The sequence below is a fragment of the Pistacia vera genome, unplaced genomic scaffold (assembly GCF_008641045.1).
Source record: "Pistacia vera cultivar Batoury unplaced genomic scaffold, PisVer_v2 Contig140, whole genome shotgun sequence".
Lineage (NCBI taxonomy): Eukaryota > Viridiplantae > Streptophyta > Magnoliopsida > Sapindales > Anacardiaceae > Pistacia > Pistacia vera.
Window position 1 is genome coordinate 1,645,754 of NW_022195467.1, and position 20,985 is coordinate 1,666,738.

The 20,985-nt window shown below is 36.1% G+C and overlaps 5 protein-coding genes across 5 annotated transcripts; 4 read left to right on the plus strand and 1 right to left on the minus strand.

The window, feature by feature from the left end:
- Positions 1–1,024: 1,024 nt before the first annotated feature.
- Positions 1,025–4,583, minus strand: LOC116123137 (PHD finger protein ING2). The gene is made up of 7 exons (XM_031408938.1): positions 4,402–4,583; positions 4,205–4,276; positions 3,404–3,603; positions 2,163–2,226; positions 1,647–1,906; positions 1,481–1,519; positions 1,025–1,266 (listed from the first exon to the last, which is right to left on the minus strand). Exons 1-7 carry the CDS (start codon positions 4,445–4,447, stop codon positions 1,156–1,158), a joined length of 792 nt encoding a protein of 263 aa, XP_031264798.1. The 5' UTR covers positions 4,448–4,583; the 3' UTR covers positions 1,025–1,155.
- An 864-nt stretch (positions 4,584–5,447) lies between these two features.
- LOC116123231 (pentatricopeptide repeat-containing protein At4g13650-like) lies at positions 5,448–8,784 on the plus strand. The gene is made up of 2 exons (XM_031409033.1): positions 5,448–5,558; positions 5,683–8,784. Exons 1-2 carry the CDS (start codon positions 5,457–5,459, stop codon positions 8,782–8,784), a joined length of 3,204 nt encoding a protein of 1,067 aa, XP_031264893.1. The 5' UTR covers positions 5,448–5,456.
- A 1,040-nt stretch (positions 8,785–9,824) lies between these two features.
- LOC116123126 (NADPH-dependent aldehyde reductase-like protein, chloroplastic) lies at positions 9,825–10,907 on the plus strand. Its single transcript, XM_031408926.1, has one exon. The coding sequence runs from the start codon at positions 9,855–9,857 to the stop codon at positions 10,641–10,643; it is 789 nt and encodes a 262-aa protein (XP_031264786.1). The 5' UTR covers positions 9,825–9,854; the 3' UTR covers positions 10,644–10,907.
- A 632-nt stretch (positions 10,908–11,539) lies between these two features.
- On the plus strand, positions 11,540–13,606 carry LOC116123113 (NADPH-dependent aldehyde reductase-like protein, chloroplastic). Its single transcript, XM_031408908.1, has 2 exons — positions 11,540–12,008; positions 12,760–13,606. The coding sequence occupies exons 1-2, from the start codon at positions 11,623–11,625 to the stop codon at positions 13,166–13,168; spliced, it is 795 nt and encodes a 264-aa protein (XP_031264768.1). The 5' UTR covers positions 11,540–11,622; the 3' UTR covers positions 13,169–13,606.
- Positions 13,607–15,661: 2,055 nt separating this feature from the next.
- Positions 15,662–20,769, plus strand: LOC116123101 (TATA-box-binding protein 2). Its single transcript, XM_031408889.1, has 9 exons — positions 15,662–16,280; positions 17,881–17,968; positions 18,234–18,305; positions 18,849–18,899; positions 19,226–19,270; positions 19,426–19,518; positions 19,847–19,948; positions 20,059–20,132; positions 20,388–20,769. Coding segments are annotated over exons 1-9 (606 nt in total). The 5' UTR covers positions 15,662–16,200; the 3' UTR covers positions 20,389–20,769.
- Positions 20,770–20,985: the final 216 nt, after the last annotated feature.

Below are 20,985 nucleotides of genomic sequence, written 5' to 3' on the forward strand. Positions count from 1 at the left end.
CAAAGGCAAAACTAATTATAACATGGCAGTTTTATATCAAATTCCTTTTTTAGTATTAGGACAAAAATCTTTGGATCCTGTGCACAGAAATTTTTTAATACTAAATTATATGATAGGGGTAATTTGGTCATTCAAACCCTTTTTAGTTTCCAACGTTGGAGTTCAACAGAGGGAAAACTTTCCCGCCTGAAAGAGGACACGAAACTAAAGGTCAAAACTCAAAAGAGCTAAGTGACCATTATGCCCTTTATTATTGGACCACGGCCCACTAGCCCAAACAAAGATTGGACACAGGAATATTATAAGCAGGTCATTACAAATTTACAATAAGACAATGAGAAACAATTCCATTTGGGGGCTGCACATAATATTTTTTTATTTTCAACCAAATCAAAATGAGAATTTAATGCCACACAATAAAAGATAAGATTGCTCAGATAAGATCTGGTCATGTTCATGGAATCATTGATGGTTTATTATCATTTTCTTTCTGGAGTTTTCCCTCTAGCTTCAGGTATATGTAGTGTTTTGTCAATTATAAAACAATCCTATTACCTGAAAATCTCCCAATCCGCTTAGTTGAACTTGAGCTCAAAATAGGGTCCTATCACAATCTTTGAGAAACTATGAATCTCAGGATTTTTCATCAAGTAGATAACCCTGAAGAATGTAACCTTAACCTAGTGGGAGCAAACCATGAGCCTAAGAATCAACTTTTGATCAAACAATAAAGATTGACTCATAACTCATTCTTATAAACTTTCTCTCACAACCCCGACGTGTTAATTTGCAATTGGATAGGTAAAACCTATTGCGAACTAACCAATTGTGAACTATCATGTCGGGATTGTGAAAGAAAGTTTGTGAGATTTGATTGTAAGTGTAATATTACCCTTTGATCAAAATTTCAATTCACTAGGAAAACTTCCATTATTTTATTTTTCTAGGCATTTACTCTCTTTTTTTTTTTTTTTTTTTTTTTCCTTTTCTCTTCTTTTCCAACTTCATTAGATGACAACTCTCAGATCACAAACTTAACTACATTGGTTAATTTAGAGAGATAATTTTCCCCCATATCTTTCAACATGAAAGAGATTAAGAAACAACACAAATAAAAAATTCACTAAAGCAATTTAAGTCATACAATATGTAGGATCATTGAGATTGAGGAAGCAATCTGCAGGTTGGACAATACCACTTTCCTTTAAATCTTGTCTCTGGCGTAAGTCCAACACACGAGTAGTGGAACCATTCACCTCCTTGGCACTGTGAAGGAAATAAACATGTTGAATAAATGAAAGGGAAAATGTGCCAAAATATTTAAGAATTGGACAAGGTACTAATGAACCTTATTTATTTATTTTTATAAGAAAAAATAAGATTATTTCTTTAAATATGAATGATTCACCGCAAATACATAAAGAAGCCAAGAGTTATAAATAGAAAAGTCAACAGAAGGAGGAAATGACAAGGAGCTTACATTTTCATTGTCACAAGCAATCATATCCCCAAATGACACCTAAAGAATCAAGAAGTTGCAATAATTTAATAACGTGCAGAGCAGCTGAAGCATGACTGAGAAAAATATCAACCGTACAGAAGAAGAGTTGAGTTTGCAATTGCAATAGTAAAAACGGAAGCAAAACCTGATGACAAACACAGTAGGTAGGTTCATTTGGATCGATGGGTTGATCAACATCCATGGGAGCAGAGAAATCCTTCTTATGGCTACCTGGAGGCGGCATGAGCTCAAAATCTCTATCCCGCTCTCGGTCCCATTCTCTGTCCCTGAAATCAAGCCTCTTTGATTGTGGTGTCCCATATACGGTGAACTTGCGTTTCTCACTCTTAGGAATAATGGGTAACGGTGGAAGAATTGCTGGCTCATCTGGTGCTATTTTACCCTCTAATAACATTGGAAAAGTAGAAAAAAAAATGAAAAATCAATAGACTACCTCAAGTATTAGTGTCTTCAGTAAAGTACTTTATTACCTACTTGTTGCTTTATTATATTAATTTAACCCATATGTTGAGAATGATAAAAAATAGGCCCCAGAATACACCAGCACAGGTATTCATGATGAGCCTTATTGATTCAAAATAATAGTATACTACACTGGAAAAAACAATACAGTTGAACATCCTAGATGCAAAGAAGATACCTTGCTTTAGATCTTCTGCAAAGTTGTGCAGATCCTCATCAAGTCGTTTTATATGACTATCTATCTGAAAAAAGAAAAATGTGAGATACAAGTTTCCATCAGCTCTAACCATAATATGTTTTTCTAAATCCCACAGCATGCAAAGCTGAAAACAGAAAAGAACCGAGATAAATGGCTCTAGACTCCAATTCATCAGTACACATACTTTAGCTGATGTACATGCAGCATATGACATTTAATTGGCCTTAAGACAGGAAGGTGGTCCAAGATCTATGAAGCATGAAAAAAGGTTTACTCGTCCTAAATAAATCAAGCTCCTTCAAGAAACCATGCCTTATGTGTTTTCAACTGAAACCCTAATTGTCCCCAGTAGTCAGATAACTTGTTCACAGAGGGAATAACACTATAATGATTGTGATAGCATTGGAGTATTTCTATGTTGTTCACAGTTGGTTTAAAGCCAACATAATAGGTCAGAAAGCTAATTGGATCAGTATCTCAGCCTAAGTTGATGTCAGAAGTATGTCCTCAGGGAGGATTAAAGAGGAGATGTAAAGCTTGTATTTGATGCTACATGGCCTTATTGTGGCCTCAACAATGAGGCAATCCTACAAAATTAAAAACTATCAACTATTCTCTGATATATATTTGTTTCAGTAATCAGTTCAAATCTTGCTTTCGTGCATAGGATCTGATTTATGGCTTTAGACTAATCAGAGGTAAAAGAAGAGGCAACAAGACATGCTAATTGAACATGATGTCTGCCACCAACACTATTACCATTCTTTTCACATTTTAGGCTTGTTATTGTAAGCGTTGTAATGTGATTCCATTTTGGAAAAACAATGAGAGAACCTACCACTACTGAACTAATGCGCTCTTACTTTCTTTTAAGTTGAGAAGAGCAATTATTGTTCAAAACCAAGATCAGATGGTCCCCAGGGCATGGAGTACTCGTCTACCTTGGCACAAGCTTCATATGCCTGTTACATAAAGAAGGCTATTATATAAATATCTCTATTATCCTATAAGGCTTTAATAATTATTTTTCATAGTAATTTCCAGTAAAGTGCTCTTAACGGCTTTAACCAGAATGTTGCATCATCCAAACCTAAACACCACATCCCCAAATAAACTCAACTTGTACTTGTGGAACAGTTATCTCCAACAATGCCACCAATTGCACTAGGATAAAGTGTATGAATGTCAAATAAAAAGCCATTGATTAAAAGGAAGCTCACAAGTTCATAAGCTTGCCGTGCCAACAGAACCTTCTCTGTGCATAAATTCAATGCATTATCCTGATTTGCCTCAATATCTTTTCGCGTTTTCTCCATTACCTCCTCTTCTTCATTACCATTACTACCATTCCCTTTCTTTGGACCCTGCGTAGCCAATCCCAAGCAGTACTTTGTCTGTTGCCTTGTCTGGTTTACCATTGCTTCCACCCCAAAAAAGAAAACAACCAACCAAATTAAAAACCAATAGAAAAACTACAAAGCATGCTATACAGAGTTGTAAACACACAAATGTACATATGTACACATGCATATGGTCATTCTTTGATATATTGATATATCAATTCAGAGTAGTACAGACCATTGGCTGAGAATCACATCCCTTATTCAAAAGTTCTGATGTTTAGCCAGGTCTACAAGGATTCAGTATCTATAATGTCCCATTTGGTAGACTTCAACTGAAATATACCCCTATAGCATACGTATACATATTCATATACAAGTCTGTTTACGCCCGTATACATTGTAGTATCCCAACAATAAAAAAAAAAATTGCATTAATTCAAATAAAACCCATGAAGAAAGATAAAAATCTACAACATACGCACAAGTGATATACCAGTACATCTATACCACGATTTCATGCATAAATGTGTGCATTTATGCATCTATTTTGCAGATAATTGTGTATGTAAATAATTCAAATTCTGAAAATGCATCATAGTTCACAGCACATACATAACATGCAAGCATGCATACATATATGTGTATTATGAAGGTTAAGACTATCGAAAAGGGTTTTACAGTGGGATCTTTCATCGAGTTCTCTGATCGTATTGAGAAGTCTTTGGAGCTCAGCTGGCAATGTACTTGCATCTATAATTATAAAAAAATTAAAAACAAAACCTAAATTTAAGCTCAAATTAAATCCGCAAAAAAAATAAAAATAAAAATAAAAATAAAAATTTGATACGAATTTGAGGGACTGTGGAGAGAATTACACTCCAAATAGTCGTCGACGTAAACTCCGGTTCGTGCGATTGCCATTGCTGAATTGGGGAGCTCGGGTTCTAGGGTTTTGATGCGAGAATTTGTTCCTGATGTCTGGTTTAAATGAGAGGGAAGTGCGAAGACGGCGTCGTTTTAGCTTACAGGAGTGAAAGGGGTTTTTGATTTTGACCGTGAGAATGGCGGGGAGATGTGAAATAAAGTGGGGCTCAATTGTCAACGGAACCTAACTTATTATAAGGACATTTATCAGCCACCTCCACCAAGATTTTACAAGACCCTATAAATATTGACAATTACATGAACCCCCTCATATTTTGCAAAATCATCCGTTACCTCTTACACCACTTAACTTATCATAAAGTAGGGGTGACAATTTTTGACACACACTATCCTAACACGACTTAAGCAGGATAAGATTGTTTTTAATCGTGTCCATGTCATATTCAAGTTGAAGAATCCAACCCGTTTATTAATCATGCCATATTCGAGTTAAGCAGTCTCAACTCGCGAACATGTTTAGTGACATGATTACTTAAACGAATAGTATAAACTCGTTTATAATACAATAATTTGGTATGTTATTATGACATGATTTACTGTTTATGATGCGATTATTCATTTATAACATTATTAACCGTTTATGACACAATTTATTGTATATAGGATTTGTCTATTCTTTAGAGTTACGAAACACCCTATAAACTTAATGAATCAAGATGATTGTACAAATGTGATAAATAACTTTCTTACGACTCGAACATAAAATCTTTTAGATATAGCTAACCCTAGTAGCGAAAGGGTTTAGCATCCGGGGGTGGAGAGGTCCATTTATTTGTTTCATCTACATTAAGTGGGTTAATTTATAATTAAGTTAAACCTCGATAAAATTAAATGAATCTTTGAATACTCTGGCGCGAAAGTTAACCGTAACCCAACAAATGCTTAAACTGTAAACAAGAGTGAAGAATCTGTAGAATCCTTTCCTTTGTACTCAATCTCTCAGATATTTTCCCGCTCTTTGATGCTCACCCAAATACAAGAATTCATGTTTCTGAAGCTCACTTCTCTTCGTTTGTCTCTTTCATATCCCTTCTCTTATTGTAAACTCAAACCGAAAAACAAAATCTCCCAACAGAAGTTTCGCGAGGTAACTACTAACTCGTTTATCATTTATATGTAAACTTTAAACAAAACCCTTTTGCTTATTTATTGACAAAATCTTTTTTTTTTTTTCTTTTAACTTTTTTTGGGGGTGTTTTTGTATGTTACAGTGCTTTTGCGGGAATTGGAGGAGGTTGAGTTTTAATGGGTTTAGTAACACTGCAATTTGTCATTCATTTGAGGAGTTTGATGTCCAAGAAAGTGAGTGGAATCTCAAGGGATTTGAGATCCTCCATTTGATGGAAAAGCGTGGAATTCTTGCGAATTGTCAGACGTTTACTTTTCTTTTGGATGGTTGTTTGAATTCTGGATCTTTTATTGAAGCTAAAAAGATTCAAGGGAGGATTTTAAAGTTGGGTTTTGGTAGAGAGCAAGTTTTATGTGATAAAGTTCTTGATATTTATGTACAAAGTGGTGATTTTGATGGTGCAGTCAAGGTTCTTGATGATATGCCTAGTACAATTGTGTTTTCTTGGAATAAGTTAATTTCTGGGTTTATTGCAAAGAAGTTGAGTGATAGAGTGTTGGATGTGTTTTCACAAATGATAAATAAAAATGTGAAGCCAAATGAAGCAACTTTTGCAAGTGTTTTGAGGGCCTGTAGTGATGGTCGTAATGCTGCTTTTGAATATGTTAAGCAGGTTCATGCTATGATTATTTATCATGGTTTTGGTTCTAATACGCTTGTTTGTAATCGTTTAATAGATTTGTATGCCAAAAATGGGTTTGTAGATTCTGCTAAAAAGGTTTTTGATAACTTAGTTTTAAAGGATAGTGTATCTTGGGTGGCTATGATCTCTGGCTTTTCTCAAACTGGACATGAACAAGAAGCTATTCATCTGTTTTGCCAGATGCATATATTGGGAATTTTACCTACACCTTATGCTTTATCAAGTGCTTTAAGTGCTTGCACTAAGCTAGAGCTATATGGCAAGGGAGAGATTTTTCATGCACTTGTTTTCAAGTGGGGATTTTCTTCTGAAACATATGTGTGTAATGCTCTTGTGACATTGTATTCTCGTGCGGGGAATTTTATATCTGCTGAACAAGTTTTTAGCAAAATGCAGCAGAGGGATAGTGTTTCATATAACTCGCTGATCTCTGGGCTGGCACAGCGTGGATTTAGTGATAGAGCATTGGAATTGTTTGAGAAAATGCAGCTTGACTGCTTGAAACCAGACTGTGTTACAGTTGCAAGTCTCATGAGTGCCTGTGCATCAGTTGGGGCTCTAAATAAGGGAGAGCAACTTCACTCTTATGCAATAAAATTGGGGATCTCTAAAGACATCATTGTTGAAGGCTCCTTGCTTGATCTTTATGTGAAATGCTCGGATGTAGAGAATGCCTATGAATTTTTTCTCACAACGGAGAGGGAAAATGTTGTTCTTTGGAATGTGATGCTGGTGGCTTACGGGCTGCTAGATAACCTAACTGAATCTTTTAAGATATTCAGACAGATGCAGATTGAAGGTCTACTACCCAATCAGTACACCTATCCAAGTATATTGAGAACTTGTACCTCACTAGGAGCTCTTGATCTAGGAGAGCAGATTCATACTCAAGTCATAAAGACTGGCTATCAGTTTAATGTGTATGTTTGTAGTGTGCTCATAGATATGTATGCTAAGAATGGAAAGCTAAATACTGCACAGGGAATTCTGAGAAGACTATCTGAGGCTGATGTTGTTTCCTGGACAGCTATGATTGTTGGGTATTTACAGCATGATATGTTTGCTGAAGCACTTAAACTTTTTGAAGAAATGCAAAACCGAGGGATTCAATCTGATGACATAGGATTTTCAAGTGCAATAAGTGCATGTGCTGGTATTCAAGCACTCAATCAAGGACGACAAATACATGCTCAATCCTATGTCTCTGGTTTTTCAGATGATCTTTCGGTTGGAAACTCCCTTGTTAGTCTTTATGCTAGATGTGGTAGAATCGAAGAAGCATACTTAGCATTTGAGAAAATTGGTGCTAAAGATAGTATATCATGGAATGGACTGATTTCAGGATTTGCACAGAGTGGATACTGTGAGGAAGCTCTGCAGGTCTTTTCCCAGATGAATAGAGCCAGAGTAGAAATGAATTTATACACATTTGGTTCTGCAGTTAGTGCTGCTGCCAACATAGCAAATATAAAACAGGGAAAGCAAATCCATGCCATGATTATGAAAACAGGTTATGCTTTAGAAACTGAAGCTTCTAATGCTTTAATCACATTGTATGCAAAGTGTGGCAGCATTGACGATGCCAAGAGAGAGTTTCTTGAAATGCCCAAAAAAAATGAGGTTTCATGGAATGCCATGATCACAGGCTTTTCTCAACATGGATATGGTATCGAGGCAATAAATCTTTTTGAGAAAATGAAACAGACTGATGCAATGCCGAACAATGTGACCTTTGTGGGAGTTTTATCAGCTTGTAGCCACGTAGGTTTGGTGAATGAAGGCCTTGGCTACTTTGAATCCATGAGCAAAGAATATTGCTTGGTGCCTAAACCTGAACATTATGCCTGTGTTGTTGATCTCCTTGGTCGGGCTGGCCTTTTGGACCGTGCAAGGGAATTTATAGAGAAGATGCGGATTGAACCAGATGCAATGGTTTGGAGAACCCTTTTAAGTGCTTGTAGAGTTCATAAGAATCTAGAAATTGGAGAGTTTGCCGCTCATCATCTTCTAAAATTGGAACCTGAAGACTCTGCAACTTATGTTCTTCTATCAAATATATATGCAGTGGCTCAGAAATGGGATTCTAGAGATCAGATGAGGCAAATGATGAAAGATAGGGGTGTGAAGAAAGAGCCTGGCCAAAGCTGGATTGAGGTTAAAAATTCAATTCATGCATTCTTTGTTGGTGATCGCCTCCATCCACTAGCAGATAAAATATATGAATTTTTGGGAAATCTGAATGAAAGGGCGGCCAAAATTGGTTATGTGCAAGACCGTTATAGCCTTTGGAGTGAGATAGAGCAAGAGCAGAAGGATCCAACTGTATATATTCACAGTGAGAAACTGGCTATTGCCTATGGTCTTCTTAGTTTGTCTGATACGATCCCTGTACGTGTAATTAAAAATCTTCGTGTATGTAATGATTGTCATAATTGGATCAAATATGTATCAAAAATATCAAATCGGACTATTGTGGTACGAGATGCCTACCGCTTTCATCATTTTGAAGGTGGTGTTTGTTCATGTCGAGATTATTGGTAAATGAAAGTACATGCAGTGATTGAGAATAAAAAAAATGATCTCATGAGGCCTGGAAATTCTCTTTAAGCTCAGAGGAGGTGTTCGTCTCCTCTGCTGAATTCTCCTTTTGGAAGATTATGGTAATGAGACAACCTTCACTTTATTTATTTATTTTTTGTTCAGTTGTAGTATATTTGCTTTGAATTTGATTTGGTAATTTTTTTTACCAAAATTGGATTTTCTCCTTCCATAATGTTCTCTGCTTTGTTGTGTCTTCATCATAAAACCTTCTCCAAGATATCTGCCTCTATCAGTGTTAGCTTCTTTTTTTTCCATTTAGAGATTATTGTCAATTTCTCATGTATTTTTTGGGTTATCCCAGTTGGCTTATGAATGTTTTTTGATAATTTCTCCATTGTTCCAAAAAAATATGGCAACATCCCACGTCCAACCCTCTTGATTCTTACCGTCTTTTGGAATTTGCCTTAAATAGAGTTTGATATGTTGCCCTTTTTGGGTCTGTATAAACCTTGGTTTAAATCCAGTTTAGTTGACATTTCATCATTAGTTTTCTGGAGTTTATGCATGACCTTTTGATTTTAAGCAACTCAAGCACTTCATATTTGATACCTTTTTCATTATGTTTTATGAACTTTCAACCCAGTTTTTAATTTGCATTTCTGTCTCTCTCAAATGATGGGGTCATTGCCTACGTATATGCATGTATTTAATGAATTTTCTCCCCTTTATTTTTTGAGTTTGTTCAAACTTGGCTGCTGAGTGTTCACTGTCAAGTGTCAACTGCTGGCCTTGTGTTAATGACCTTATTCCTCTTCTCAGATTGTGTTTCACATAAGAAATACGGGGCAATATTGCCATTCTGACACCGACACCTTTGTTTATGTGTGGATGCAGCTTCCCCAAGAAGAAGACAATTCTTATATGTTAATTCAGATGCTTGAACCACTTCATTTTGTTTAGTCAAATGTCAACGCCATCTCTTGAAGATTCCTCAGGTATGCATACTCTTCTTCTATAAATATAGCAGCTACATACAATCCTCAAAATATCACACATTGAATCTCTATCTCATGGCTGGGGAAACTGTGCACAGGTCTCTCGACGGCCGGATAGCTATAGTCACCGGTGCTTCGCGTGGCATTGGCAAGGCCATTGCCATTCACCTCCACTCCCTTGGCGCCAGAGTTGTGATCAATTATGCTTCAAACTCCACCCAGGCTGATCTCCTAGCTTCCGAGCTAAATTCTTCTGGTACCTCTTCCCTGCCTCGAGCAATAGCTGTTAAAGCTGATGTTTCAGATACTGATCAGGTCAAGTTCCTTTTCGATCAAGCTGAACAAGTGTTCGAATCAAAAATCCATATACTTGTAAATTGCGCCGGAGTCCTGAACCCCAAGTATCCAACTCTGGCCAATACAACAGTAGAAGATTGGGATGCAACATTCAATGTGAATACCAAAGGCGCTTTCTTGTGTGCCAAGGAAGCCGCTAATCGCCTGACTCGCGGCGGTGGCGGGAGGATCATTCTGATATCAACATCGGTTATTGGATCACTCCCGCCTGGATATGCAGCCTATGCTGCTTCCAAAGCGGCCATTGAGACAATGGCGAAGATCCTGGCGAAAGAGGTGAAGGGTAGTGGGATAACAGTGAATTGTGTGGCTCCGGGGCCGGTGGCAACGGAGCTGTTCTTTGCTGGTAAAAGTGAGGAAATGATAAACAGGTTTGCAGATGCGTGCCCTCTGGGAAGACTTGGAGAGCCTAAGGATGTGAGTAAAATTGTGGGATTTTTGGGGAGTGATGATGGGGAATGGATCAATGGCCAAATCATTAGAGCTAATGGTGGATATGTGGTTTGACTTTGAAGATTTATTGATTTGATGTTAATTTTTCTGGGAAATTCAAAAAGGTTGAATCTTGAAGCTCTCATTGGATCGTCATGGCTGACATCATCTTGATCTTGATGTTTACTTTACTTGTGAAGTACTTTAAGCGGTTTACCATCGACCGTTGGATGCATCAGTCGACATGATCAATGAGTCAGAACAATGCCATAATATTAGATTTGTATCCTGTGCTTATCCAATAATCAATATACACGTGAAGTCATTACTTTATTTGAATTTTTTGAAAAAAAAATCTTTACTAATGGGTTTTATTTAATTTAATTACGTTGGATCGTATAATCTATTAAACATAATCGGTGGTGTCCGTTTTTTTTCTTTTTTAATGATCGGGAGTATCTGGACAGTTTATATGCACCTCAGTTAATTTTACAAGACTTTATAATCATCGGTTGGATAAGAAATTCAGTAACTATTCCTATTAGCAATCGAAGAAGGACTTGGACTGATAACCTCTTGAATAATATATAGAGACGAAAATTGAGTCGAGTCGCTCACAAACCATTCGAGCTTAGCTCGAATTCGACTCCACATTAGTTAAGTTGAGTTTGAGTTCGAATAATTCGAATAATCTCACAAGTCAAGTTTGATTACGGTACAAAAAACTCAAAAAATAGGGCTTAAACTCAATTAACCAACCTCGAATTCGACTTTTAGGAATCAAGTTCGAAATCGAACTCAATTCATCGGGTTTCACCAAACAAATATATTATATATACACACACATACGAATAGGTTTTTCTAAATTAGGATTAATTTTTATGTTCTTATTTTATAATTTAAAAAATTATGTACATTTTTTTATATTTGATGTTGACATATATGGCCCTACAAATTTACTATAAATTAGAGTAAATAACAGACCTTGGGTGGGAGCATCTCGTTTACTCTTATAAATTATTCAACCTTTTGCGTTATTTCATTTCTACAGAAAATGGCTACCAACTTGGAGACTCACTCACTCCCACTGAAAGACCGAGTCGCAATTGTAACCGGTTCATCCCGAGGAATCGGCCGAGACATAGCGATACACCTCGCCCAACTTGGAGCCAAACTCTTCATCAATTACACCTCCAGCTCTGCTCAAGCCGATCTCGTAGCCGAAGAGATTAACTCCTCCGCTTCTCCCGACTCTCCCCCTCGAGCCATCGTCGTCAAAGCTGATGTTTCGGACCCAGCCCAGGTTAAGTCTCTCTTTGACTCGGCTGAGCAGGCCTTTGGCTCACCGATTCATGTCCTGGTTAACTCAGCCGGGGTGCTTGATCCCAAGTACCCCTCTATAGCTGATACTTCTTTGGAGGATTTTGATCGTATTTTCAGGTAATTTTTATGTTATCATCAAGCAAGTGTAAATTTTGGAAGTGAAATGTTGCTTAATTTGGTTTTGTTTTTTGTGTTCTTGTTTTTAGCGCGATGAAAATGGAAAACGGTGAAAAATTCTGCGTTTATTTTTCTTTATTTTAGAAGTAGAAACAGAGAATCCTTTTTATTCATCTAATTGCAATTTGCAAATGTTTGAACAAGAATATGGAACCTTGAGCATTTTGAATAGTGTTCATATTGATATTTCATCAATTTCAAGCCAAGGTAGATAATGGTTAAATATAACACTTGGATAGCCGAGTAGTTCGATAGGGACTCTTAATTGTATTACACGAGAGGTTTTAAGTTCGAGTCTCTTCTCGGTTGTTAATAGGAGTGGCCATCGGAGCTCTTGCCTGGCTAGTAATTCCACGGTCTGGGAGATTGGTTGAGGTACCCGTGAGTTAGCCTGGACACGCTAATCATCCACAAAAAAAAAAAAAATAATGGTTAGAAGTTAAGAATCTAAACGTTTAGGAGGTACATTTGAATTGTTTAAATTTGTTTTGCTTGTGTGCTTGCATTGGAGTGTCAGGTCTTGATCAGTAACGACTGTTTTCTTGAATCATTTATCTTCGAACATTCAATCTGCAATAAAATCTGTAAACACGAATTAGAATTGTAGTCCAACATATACTTTTTCTTTTATACCTTCATTTTGGACTGAAATAATTTGAGTTCCTGTCATGTGATTTATATATGGTTACAGTGTCAACACAAGGGGTGCATTCTTATGTTGTAAAGAGGCAGCAAATAGGCTAAAGCGTGGTGGTGGAGGCCGGATTATACTTCTATCATCGTCACTGGTTGGTGCATTGAAGCCGGGGTTTGGCGCATACACAGCATCCAAGGCAGCTGTGGAGACAATGGTGAAGATACTAGCAAAGGAGCTCAAAGGAACTAGTATAACAGCAAACTGTGTGGCCCCAGGGCCAATTGCGACTGATATGTTCTTTGATGGCAAGACTAAGGAGATGGTAAAGAGGGCAATTGACGAGAGCCCACTTTGTCGGCTTGGTGAGACCAAGGATGTTGCGCCTGTTGTCGGGTTCTTGGCTACTGATGCTAGTGAGTGGGTTAATGGGCAAGTTATTCGTGTCAATGGTGGTTATGTCTAGGAGCACTTAGTATATATCTCTAATCTCCTTTACTGAAAGCATTTGTTGAATTTGTAACTATAGAAGATAACAATTAAGCCTTCAAGATGAGATAGGCATTTGATATTGTGCTGTGTGTGCTAAAGAACCCTGGAAATTCAACTCAAGACAAAGATTTGAAGCTGTGGTAATCTTCTACAGGTACCACATGGATGCTCATTTTATTTTTGAAAGTTCATTAGTTATCTTTAGGAGTGATAGATTTGATGAACTCTTCTTTTAAGGGATTTTGATCCCTACAAAAATGGTGGCCGAGTTCATGCTGGTGCGACACGATGGTTATTCAGTATCAGAGATGCAGTCCTGTAATAGTGGCATAATGAGCTTAAGAACTTCCAATGATTTTCACAATAATTTGCTAATGGTGAAAATCAATATGACTTTTTCGAAGTTTGGTTACGTTTTATATAAGTAATACTACACATATAGCATTTCTTATACAACATGATGTAATAAAAAATGATTTGATAAAAGTATATTTTTAATTTAAAATAAATCAATCATCTTTTGTCAAATTATGTTGTATGAGAAATGCAATGTTTTAAAACCCAACCCGGGGTGAAACCCGGCAAAGCTTCCGGGTCCCGGGTTGACCGGTTTAATTGGTTTGACCACTAGTCAAATCGGTTGACAAACAGTTTTAAAATTAAGCAAATATATCCCTGAAAATTACAGTGAAGTCCCTATAGGTTTGAAATTATCAAACACACTCCAACTGCAAATTGACCGGCGACTGATTAGTGGCGGCAACACCCCAGATGCAACCTCAATTGTCTCTTGAGTCCATTTCCATCAAAATATACCCAAGATCTGGCCGAAATAGGTTCGATTTCGGTCAGATCTCATCGACGTTGACGTCGGCATTCCAGGCCAGATCCCATCGATTCCAGCAACGACAACCCTCCCCATCACCCCAGAATTACTCCCCTTTTCCTTCCGACCAAAACCCACCTCACCCCACCGCCGTTAGCCTTGTCAATCGCCGAAAAAATCTCATCGTTGCCACTGCCAGTTTTGTTCGATTTCCCGTTGATTTACTCACTAGAAATCAACTCTTTCACCACCATTACATTCACCGGACATTGATCTTCAAAAGCTCCAACATGCCGACAGTTAATTGTTCGTCGATCATCACCGGAAATTCTAGGGTATTGGATGAATAGGAAAAAATTAAACCCGGCCCGTTGAAGCTTCTGGGTCCCGGTTCAACCGACCGGGCCGGGCCGGGTTTTAAAACATTGGAGAAATGTTATCTGGCTCGAGGGCTAAATTGCAAGGAAATGTTCGTCTCATTTGCTCAATCTTCAAATTGTAAACATAAATATGGTCAGTTGATACTTGATATTTGTTAGGCTTTTTTTTGTGCCTATCTATAAGGGGACACGCATACCTAAAAGTTTTTGCCTATATATAATGAGCAAACGACGTGTTCCAACCCAAGGTTTAGTGAAATACAGTATAAGGTTTTATAAATTTCATCCTATAAATTGACAAAAACAGTTTAATATAAATTAGTGCAATTTAACAAGATTTAATTAACTTTTTTAGTGATCATTTTTTTTTTTTAACCAAGGTATTCAAGCTAATTTACTCATACCTCAACTAAGATTAATATAGCAACCTATTGTTATAGTCTCTCACTTAAATTGTGAATGCTCAAATGAGAAATTAAACCTGATATAGTGCACCTGTTAACACTATCCTCAATTCGTCATAACCAGATTATTATTATCTAAAGTTACATAAATCCGGATATTGAATATGCTAGGAAATAAATCTTTAATATTTTAATTATTTTACTTAATTTTGTTAGTATTTTTATCATTTAAAAGAAATATGATATTTCTATTTTTATGTATTAAAAAATTCGATGTAACAGCTCATAATTGGTTAGTTCACAAATGGGTGGGTGAGACTCATAGTCAGCAAACGAAAACTCATTTGTGAGCTAATCAATTACAAATCGTCATTTCAAAATTGTAAGAGAAAGTTTGTGAGATTAAGTTGTAAGTGTAATATAACAGTTCGTAAATGGACGAGTAAGACCTATAACGAGTAGGCGGGACTCATTTGTAAGTATAATGTAATAGCTCACAAATGGACGAGTAAGACCTATAACAAGTAGGCGGGACTCATTTGTAAGATAACCGATTATGAGTTTTTATATCAAAATTATGAGAAAAAGTTCACGAGATTGAGTTATAAGTATAATAGTAGTTTAAAATATATCCACAATCCAAAATATCTCTTAAAAAAATACTCTAAAAAATAAATTACCGACTTTATATTTCACTTTCTCAATTCTACCCTTCTAGAACCTTGTACTGAAAACGCCCCGTATTGGTTAACCGGTTCCACCCGGTAATACTTTCCTAATACCGGCTCTCCGCCACTCTACCCGGTCATTTCTATATATAGTCTATCTAGGGTACAAAAACTCACCGTTTAACCCCCGCTCCTCTCTCTTTATCTCTCTCTCTCTCTCTCTCTCTCTTTCATTCAGACCACACCAAACTCGAACCCCAAATCTCCCATCCTCAAGACCCAAACATCCCTTCACAATTCTTTAAATCAAAACCTATAAAAGACTTCTTACTTCAAAAATTTCCCCCTTTAACCCCTTGATTTCAACGCTTTTCCCTCCAACTCTTGGGTGTTTCTCTTCTGGATCTCTTTCATAACCCTAGATTTCTCACGATTTTATTCTAATCTACCCCCAATTTTGTATCAATATCGTGTTTTGTTGTGATAATCTGGATCTTTTAGCTTGGAAAAGAAAAACCCAGAAGCTATTTTTTTTGTGATTTTGTACTTTTTTGTCGTTGACTTGAATAGGGATCAAAGAATTTAGGGAAAACAATTTTCATTTTTGTTCTTGAGAAGAGAAACCCAGATTTTGTTTTGATTAAAGGAAGGGATAAAAGCGTGAAAGTTGTTAAATTTGTGTATAAAAATTTAGGGATTTTATTGATAAGTGAGGAACAAAGCAAGATATGGCTGAACAAGGTGGCTTGGAAGGGAGCCAGCCGGTGGATCTTTCCAAGCACCCGTCTGGCATTGTTCCCACTCTTCAGTAAGCCTCTCTTTTCTACGTTTATACGCGTATTTATTAATAATAAATATGTATAGCTACATATATGTATATGGGTTTGTTGTTTCAGGTGGTTTAGTGGATATGGAGGTTGTGGGTGGACGGTTTGTGATTTAGATATTGTAACTTTTGTGATTAGTGAAGATGTGTGTATGGATATGTGAAAGTGTTGTATTGTTAAAGAAGAACCCAGTGATTTGGATATTGATGAATTTGTGATCTTTAGTGTTTTTATTTGGATTTTCTTGTAGATTTGGTTTTTGAAGCTGGATTCTTTTTTTGTTTGTAAAGAGGGGATATTGGGGAGGTTGTAAATTATTAAAGCAAAAGGATTGGATTGAAGATTTGGGTTTGTGTTCGTATGTGTGTATATTATTTTTGGATCAATTGATTTTCTTGGCCGCAGACTTATGGGTGTTTGGATTATGTGGATTTTGTAATAGGATTTATAAATGAATTCGGGTTTAATTGATTTGAGATTGAGCTGCTGTTGTTTTAGGAACAATAATATGGAATAAGAAGAAGATTTGGATATTCATATAGTTCATGTTGTATTTTGTATAAATGTAAAATAAATTTTCTTCAAATTTAAGACTTATGTTGAAATTTCTGTAAATGGTATTTTGTGATTATTGATATTTTGTTGGATCCTCTTGGGTTTCAACTGGCATAAACTTTTTTTTATGGTGAACAAATTTGTTTTATGTGCTTTTTCTGTGCAATAAGTTCAAGCAATTTATGATTTATGGCCTATTGTTTAAAAAAAAAAAAAAAAGGATCCATGGAATATGTTTGTATTCTGCATACAATCACTTTTTATTATAAGCCAAAGGAGTGTTTTTAATTGTGAAACGAACAATTTAAGACAATGTTTACCAAACAGGCAGGGAAGCAATTTGCTAATTTCATAATTTTCATTAGAAAACATTCTACCCGAAGAAGTTTTATGTTTTACAGCATGGAGTAGACTTGGGCATGAATATAATTTATTTATTTTGACAAATTTAATTAATCAGAATGTGACATTTTAGGCTGTGGTGATTAACATGATCTACAACTTTAATGGGCTCCTTAGGTCAGTGTGTGGATTTGTCGAAACCGATTAAATTGAACTGCTTATATTGTGCTTGATGTTGTTATAGGTGTGATATCTTTGTTGGTTGTTATGTGATGTATGTCCAACTGCCAGCTTCTGTTTTCAAGTCTCAGATATAACCCCACAAATCCGGTGGTGATACATGGTTGGCCACAATCACATATGTCACTTTGTATTTTTTATTGGAAATGTCTCATTCTGTTTGGTTGCTATGTATTTAATTTTTTTTTCGTTCTTTCTTAAAATTTATGACTAAAGGGCTGGGAAAAATATCCACTCCTTATTGGTCACTTATATCTGGCTTTTTCCTTCAGGTGCTCTTAATCTTAATATCTACGTTTATTATAACTATAAAAATTATATATATGGTACACACAATTTTTATTATTATTTTTTCGTTTAATAAACTGGTGAAATAGCAAACGTTTGATTAGTCTTTTTAAATTTGAAGTCCTAACATTATTCTGAATGGTTACTGTTGTTCAGGAACATTGTATCAACTGTAAACTTAGATTGCAAGCTGGATCTGAAGCAGATTGCCTTGCAAGCCCGTAATGCCGAGTACAATCCCAAGGTATGTGGTATATTTACTAAAACGCTGTTCAGTAGTTTGTGAAATATGAATGAGTTTGATTGCTTACCTGGGTATCAGGCATGCCAGGCATGGCACCTAGCCTCTCCACATTCTTTCTGCTTGTTTTTGTGTGTATCTTGTGGATTGTCTTCTTTGGTTGCGCATACACTATTTATTATTATTATGATGTTGTGCGTAATACTGAGACTTGTATATTTATACGTGCTGTATTTGATCAGTGACCCTTCTTTTAATGTCTCTACAGCGTTTTGCTGCCGTCATTATGAGAATAAGGGAACCAAAAACTACAGCTTTGATTTTTGCTTCTGGAAAGATGGTTAGTTATCTTTACTTCCTTAATTTATCATCTTTATTGTCATAATATAACTACCGATAAGCTTGCTTTACTATCATGTTTACTGCTGTCATAATAATCAGTGGTTTGATGCATCTTTCTTTATCTATTTGGCTTGTATTCATTTTCGCATTCACATTAATAAATGTTTCTGTTTTGATCATGCTTCCATAAGTGTTGAAAAGATCAGTCAGCAGATACACTGTGACACATCAACATATTAATTTTTTATTGCAGAACAGTAGATTTTTGTTTCTATAGGTGTATCAGAATATAACTCTTAGGATGCGTCAAATGATATGACCTTGGTTTACATCTAAGAGTTTGTTGATTACTAAAGGTTTTAAGGTCCACCAATAGTCCCCAGTTTTGAACTCAATGCATGCAGTTAAGGATTTTTTTTTTTATATGGTAAAAAATTCTAGTCAAATGCCACGTGTGCATACTAGGTGTTCCTTTATATTGGAAGTGATGTAATTTATCTGCATTGCCTTTTAGCTTATAGAGTTTTCTGTCTTGTTTCAGGTCTGCACTGGTGCAAAGAGTGAACAGCAGTCAAAACTAGCAGCAAGAAAGGTTTGTGTTGGCCTGTGAAATGCTTGTAACTTTTAACTATAGCCATGATCATAGTGGCAGATGTGATAGATATAAAACAAAATACTGGACTTGTTTTGAAGATAAAACACGATCATAATGCATTCCTCAATCTAGAATTATGTTCTAAAATTTTCCATTATTGAACTGATGAAGAGTTATGGATGTTGAATGAACATAAGATTTAGTATACGTAATAGATGCTTATTTCATTTATTATCTTCAATGGAGACTTAAATGAATTGATCTTTTTAGTGGGGGCATATTTGTAGAGTTTTTTAGTTTGAAATCTTGTTTGTGTTTTTCAGTATGCTCGGATCATCCAGAAGCTTGGTTTTCCAGCAAAGTTCAAGGTATTTGCTTTCTCTGTCTCTCTCTCTCTCACACACACACACACACCCACACACCCACACACAGCAAAAATTATCCCATGCTTGTTACTTCTAAGCTGTTATTATCATTTGGAAGATTATTTATATGTTTTGCCTGCTTTATTTTTCTGATGCAGGACTTCAAGATTCAAAATATAGTTGGTTCTTGTGATGTTAAATTTCCTATCAGACTTGAAGGTCTTGCATACTCCCATGGTGCTTTCTCAAGTGTATGTCATATCATCTATTTTTCATTTTCATTTTCCACCATGTTAATGGATTAATTTCATATTTATCTTTTATTAATTTTCAGTTTCCACCATGTAATGGATTAATACTTTCTTTTTGGGTTGCTTTTTGATATTTATGTTTGTGGTGTTTTGACACTTTGTATGTAACCTTGTTATTTATATGGTTTGGTTGATGTAAAAGTGTTCCTACTTCATACTCTTTTTATATAAGTTCTGAAACGATGGTATGGGAATTTACTCACTGCTATATATTGTGCCGTCTCTTCATTTTTATGGGTGGGGACTCATATTGTCTTTTCTAATACAGTATGAACCAGAACTCTTTCCTGGCCTTATATATCGAATGAAACAACCAAAAATTGTGCTTTTAATTTTCGTCTCCGGAAAGATTGTGATCACAGGAGCTAAGGTGCTTTTGAGTTTCTTCATTTATTTGTTCTTTTTGTTTTTCCAATGTGCATGCTGTTCGCCGACAGATTTGCTTACTGACGAGCCAATTTTCTTTGTTTGATACCATAGGTAAGAGATGAGACCTACACGGCATTTGAGAACATATACCCTGTGCTTACTGAGTTCAGGAAGGTCCAACAGTGGTATGGCTTCTCTCTCTCTCTTTCTCTCTCTCTCTCTCACACACACATAGACATTCATGTATGTGTGCATATGCATAGAAACACGAGTGCACATCCCAGAACATCTAGATTTTTTGCCTGGTCTACTTTTGTTTGATTCTTTCAAAAGCAATTCTGAAGTTATTTATTGAAAGAAAATAACAAAAACCTGATCATGAAAAATTTTGTGATCCCTTTTGACGAAGAATGGAAAATTGTGCTTGATATTTGGTGCAGACAAGCAGATGATACGTATTTGAATTGAGAGCTTCTACTCTGTAGTGGATAGTTTTCAGTTCAGAAACTGCTTTTTTTTAATCGCTGGGTGTTGGAGGTTGATTCAAGTGTGAATATATATGAAGCATGGGCTGAGAGAGCTGGCTTTTACGCTTGTGGCTATGGTTATTTCATTAGGGTCATTGTAATTTGGTCCTGTTCCTGGTCAGACACCTTCCCAAAAAATTGGTACACGATGAGCTGAAATATCCTGTGTAATTACTCATTTGGTGAGAGGGAGTGAAGCACATATATGTTTCCTGAATAATTTAATGTGAACCAAAAAGTTTTTGGATGTTTTTAGTAATAAGAACTTTGTTCCAATTTTGATTACTGATGAATAGTTATACTTACCAGCTTCTATAGCATAAACCTTGTGGATTTTGTGTGGTCATTTTAATGTCTATTTTTCGCTCATCTGTAATATCAATAGTCAGATGGGAGCTACAGCAGTGAAATTAGTTGTTTTAGCTTTTGTGTGACCTCACCAGAAATGAATGGGTGGATTGCTGCACATTTGAAGTGGGTTTTATTATCAGTTAAAATATATTTACACAAA

Coding starts and splice junctions, on each gene's coding strand:
- LOC116123137 (XM_031408938.1), bottom strand. CDS start 4,447: ATGGCAATCGCACGAACCGGAGTTTACGTCGACGACTATTTGGAGT. Junction 3,604..4,204: donor ACTCGATGAAAGATCCCACT/GTAAAACCCTTT, acceptor TTGGGGTGGAAG/CAATGGTAAACCAGACAAGG. Junction 2,227..3,403: donor CACGGCAAGCTTATGAACTT/GTGAGCTTCCTT, acceptor TTCTTTTTTCAG/ATAGATAGTCATATAAAACG.
- LOC116123231 (XM_031409033.1), top strand. CDS start 5,457: ATGTTTCTGAAGCTCACTTCTCTTCGTTTGTCTCTTTCATATCCCTTC. Junction 5,559..5,682: donor CCCAACAGAAGTTTCGCGAG/GTAACTACTAAC, acceptor TGTATGTTACAG/TGCTTTTGCGGGAATTGGAG.
- LOC116123126 (XM_031408926.1), top strand. CDS start 9,855: ATGGCTGGGGAAACTGTGCACAGGTCTCTCGACGGCCGGATAGCTATA.
- LOC116123113 (XM_031408908.1), top strand. CDS start 11,623: ATGGCTACCAACTTGGAGACTCACTCACTCCCACTGAAAGACCGAGTC. Junction 12,009..12,759: donor GATTTTGATCGTATTTTCAG/GTAATTTTTATG, acceptor ATATGGTTACAG/TGTCAACACAAGGGGTGCAT.
- LOC116123101 (XM_031408889.1), top strand. CDS start 16,201: ATGGCTGAACAAGGTGGCTTGGAAGGGAGCCAGCCGGTGGATCTTTCC. Junction 16,281..17,880: donor GGCATTGTTCCCACTCTTCA/GTAAGCCTCTCT, acceptor ACTGTTGTTCAG/GAACATTGTATCAACTGTAA. Junction 17,969..18,233: donor ATGCCGAGTACAATCCCAAG/GTATGTGGTATA, acceptor ATGTCTCTACAG/CGTTTTGCTGCCGTCATTAT.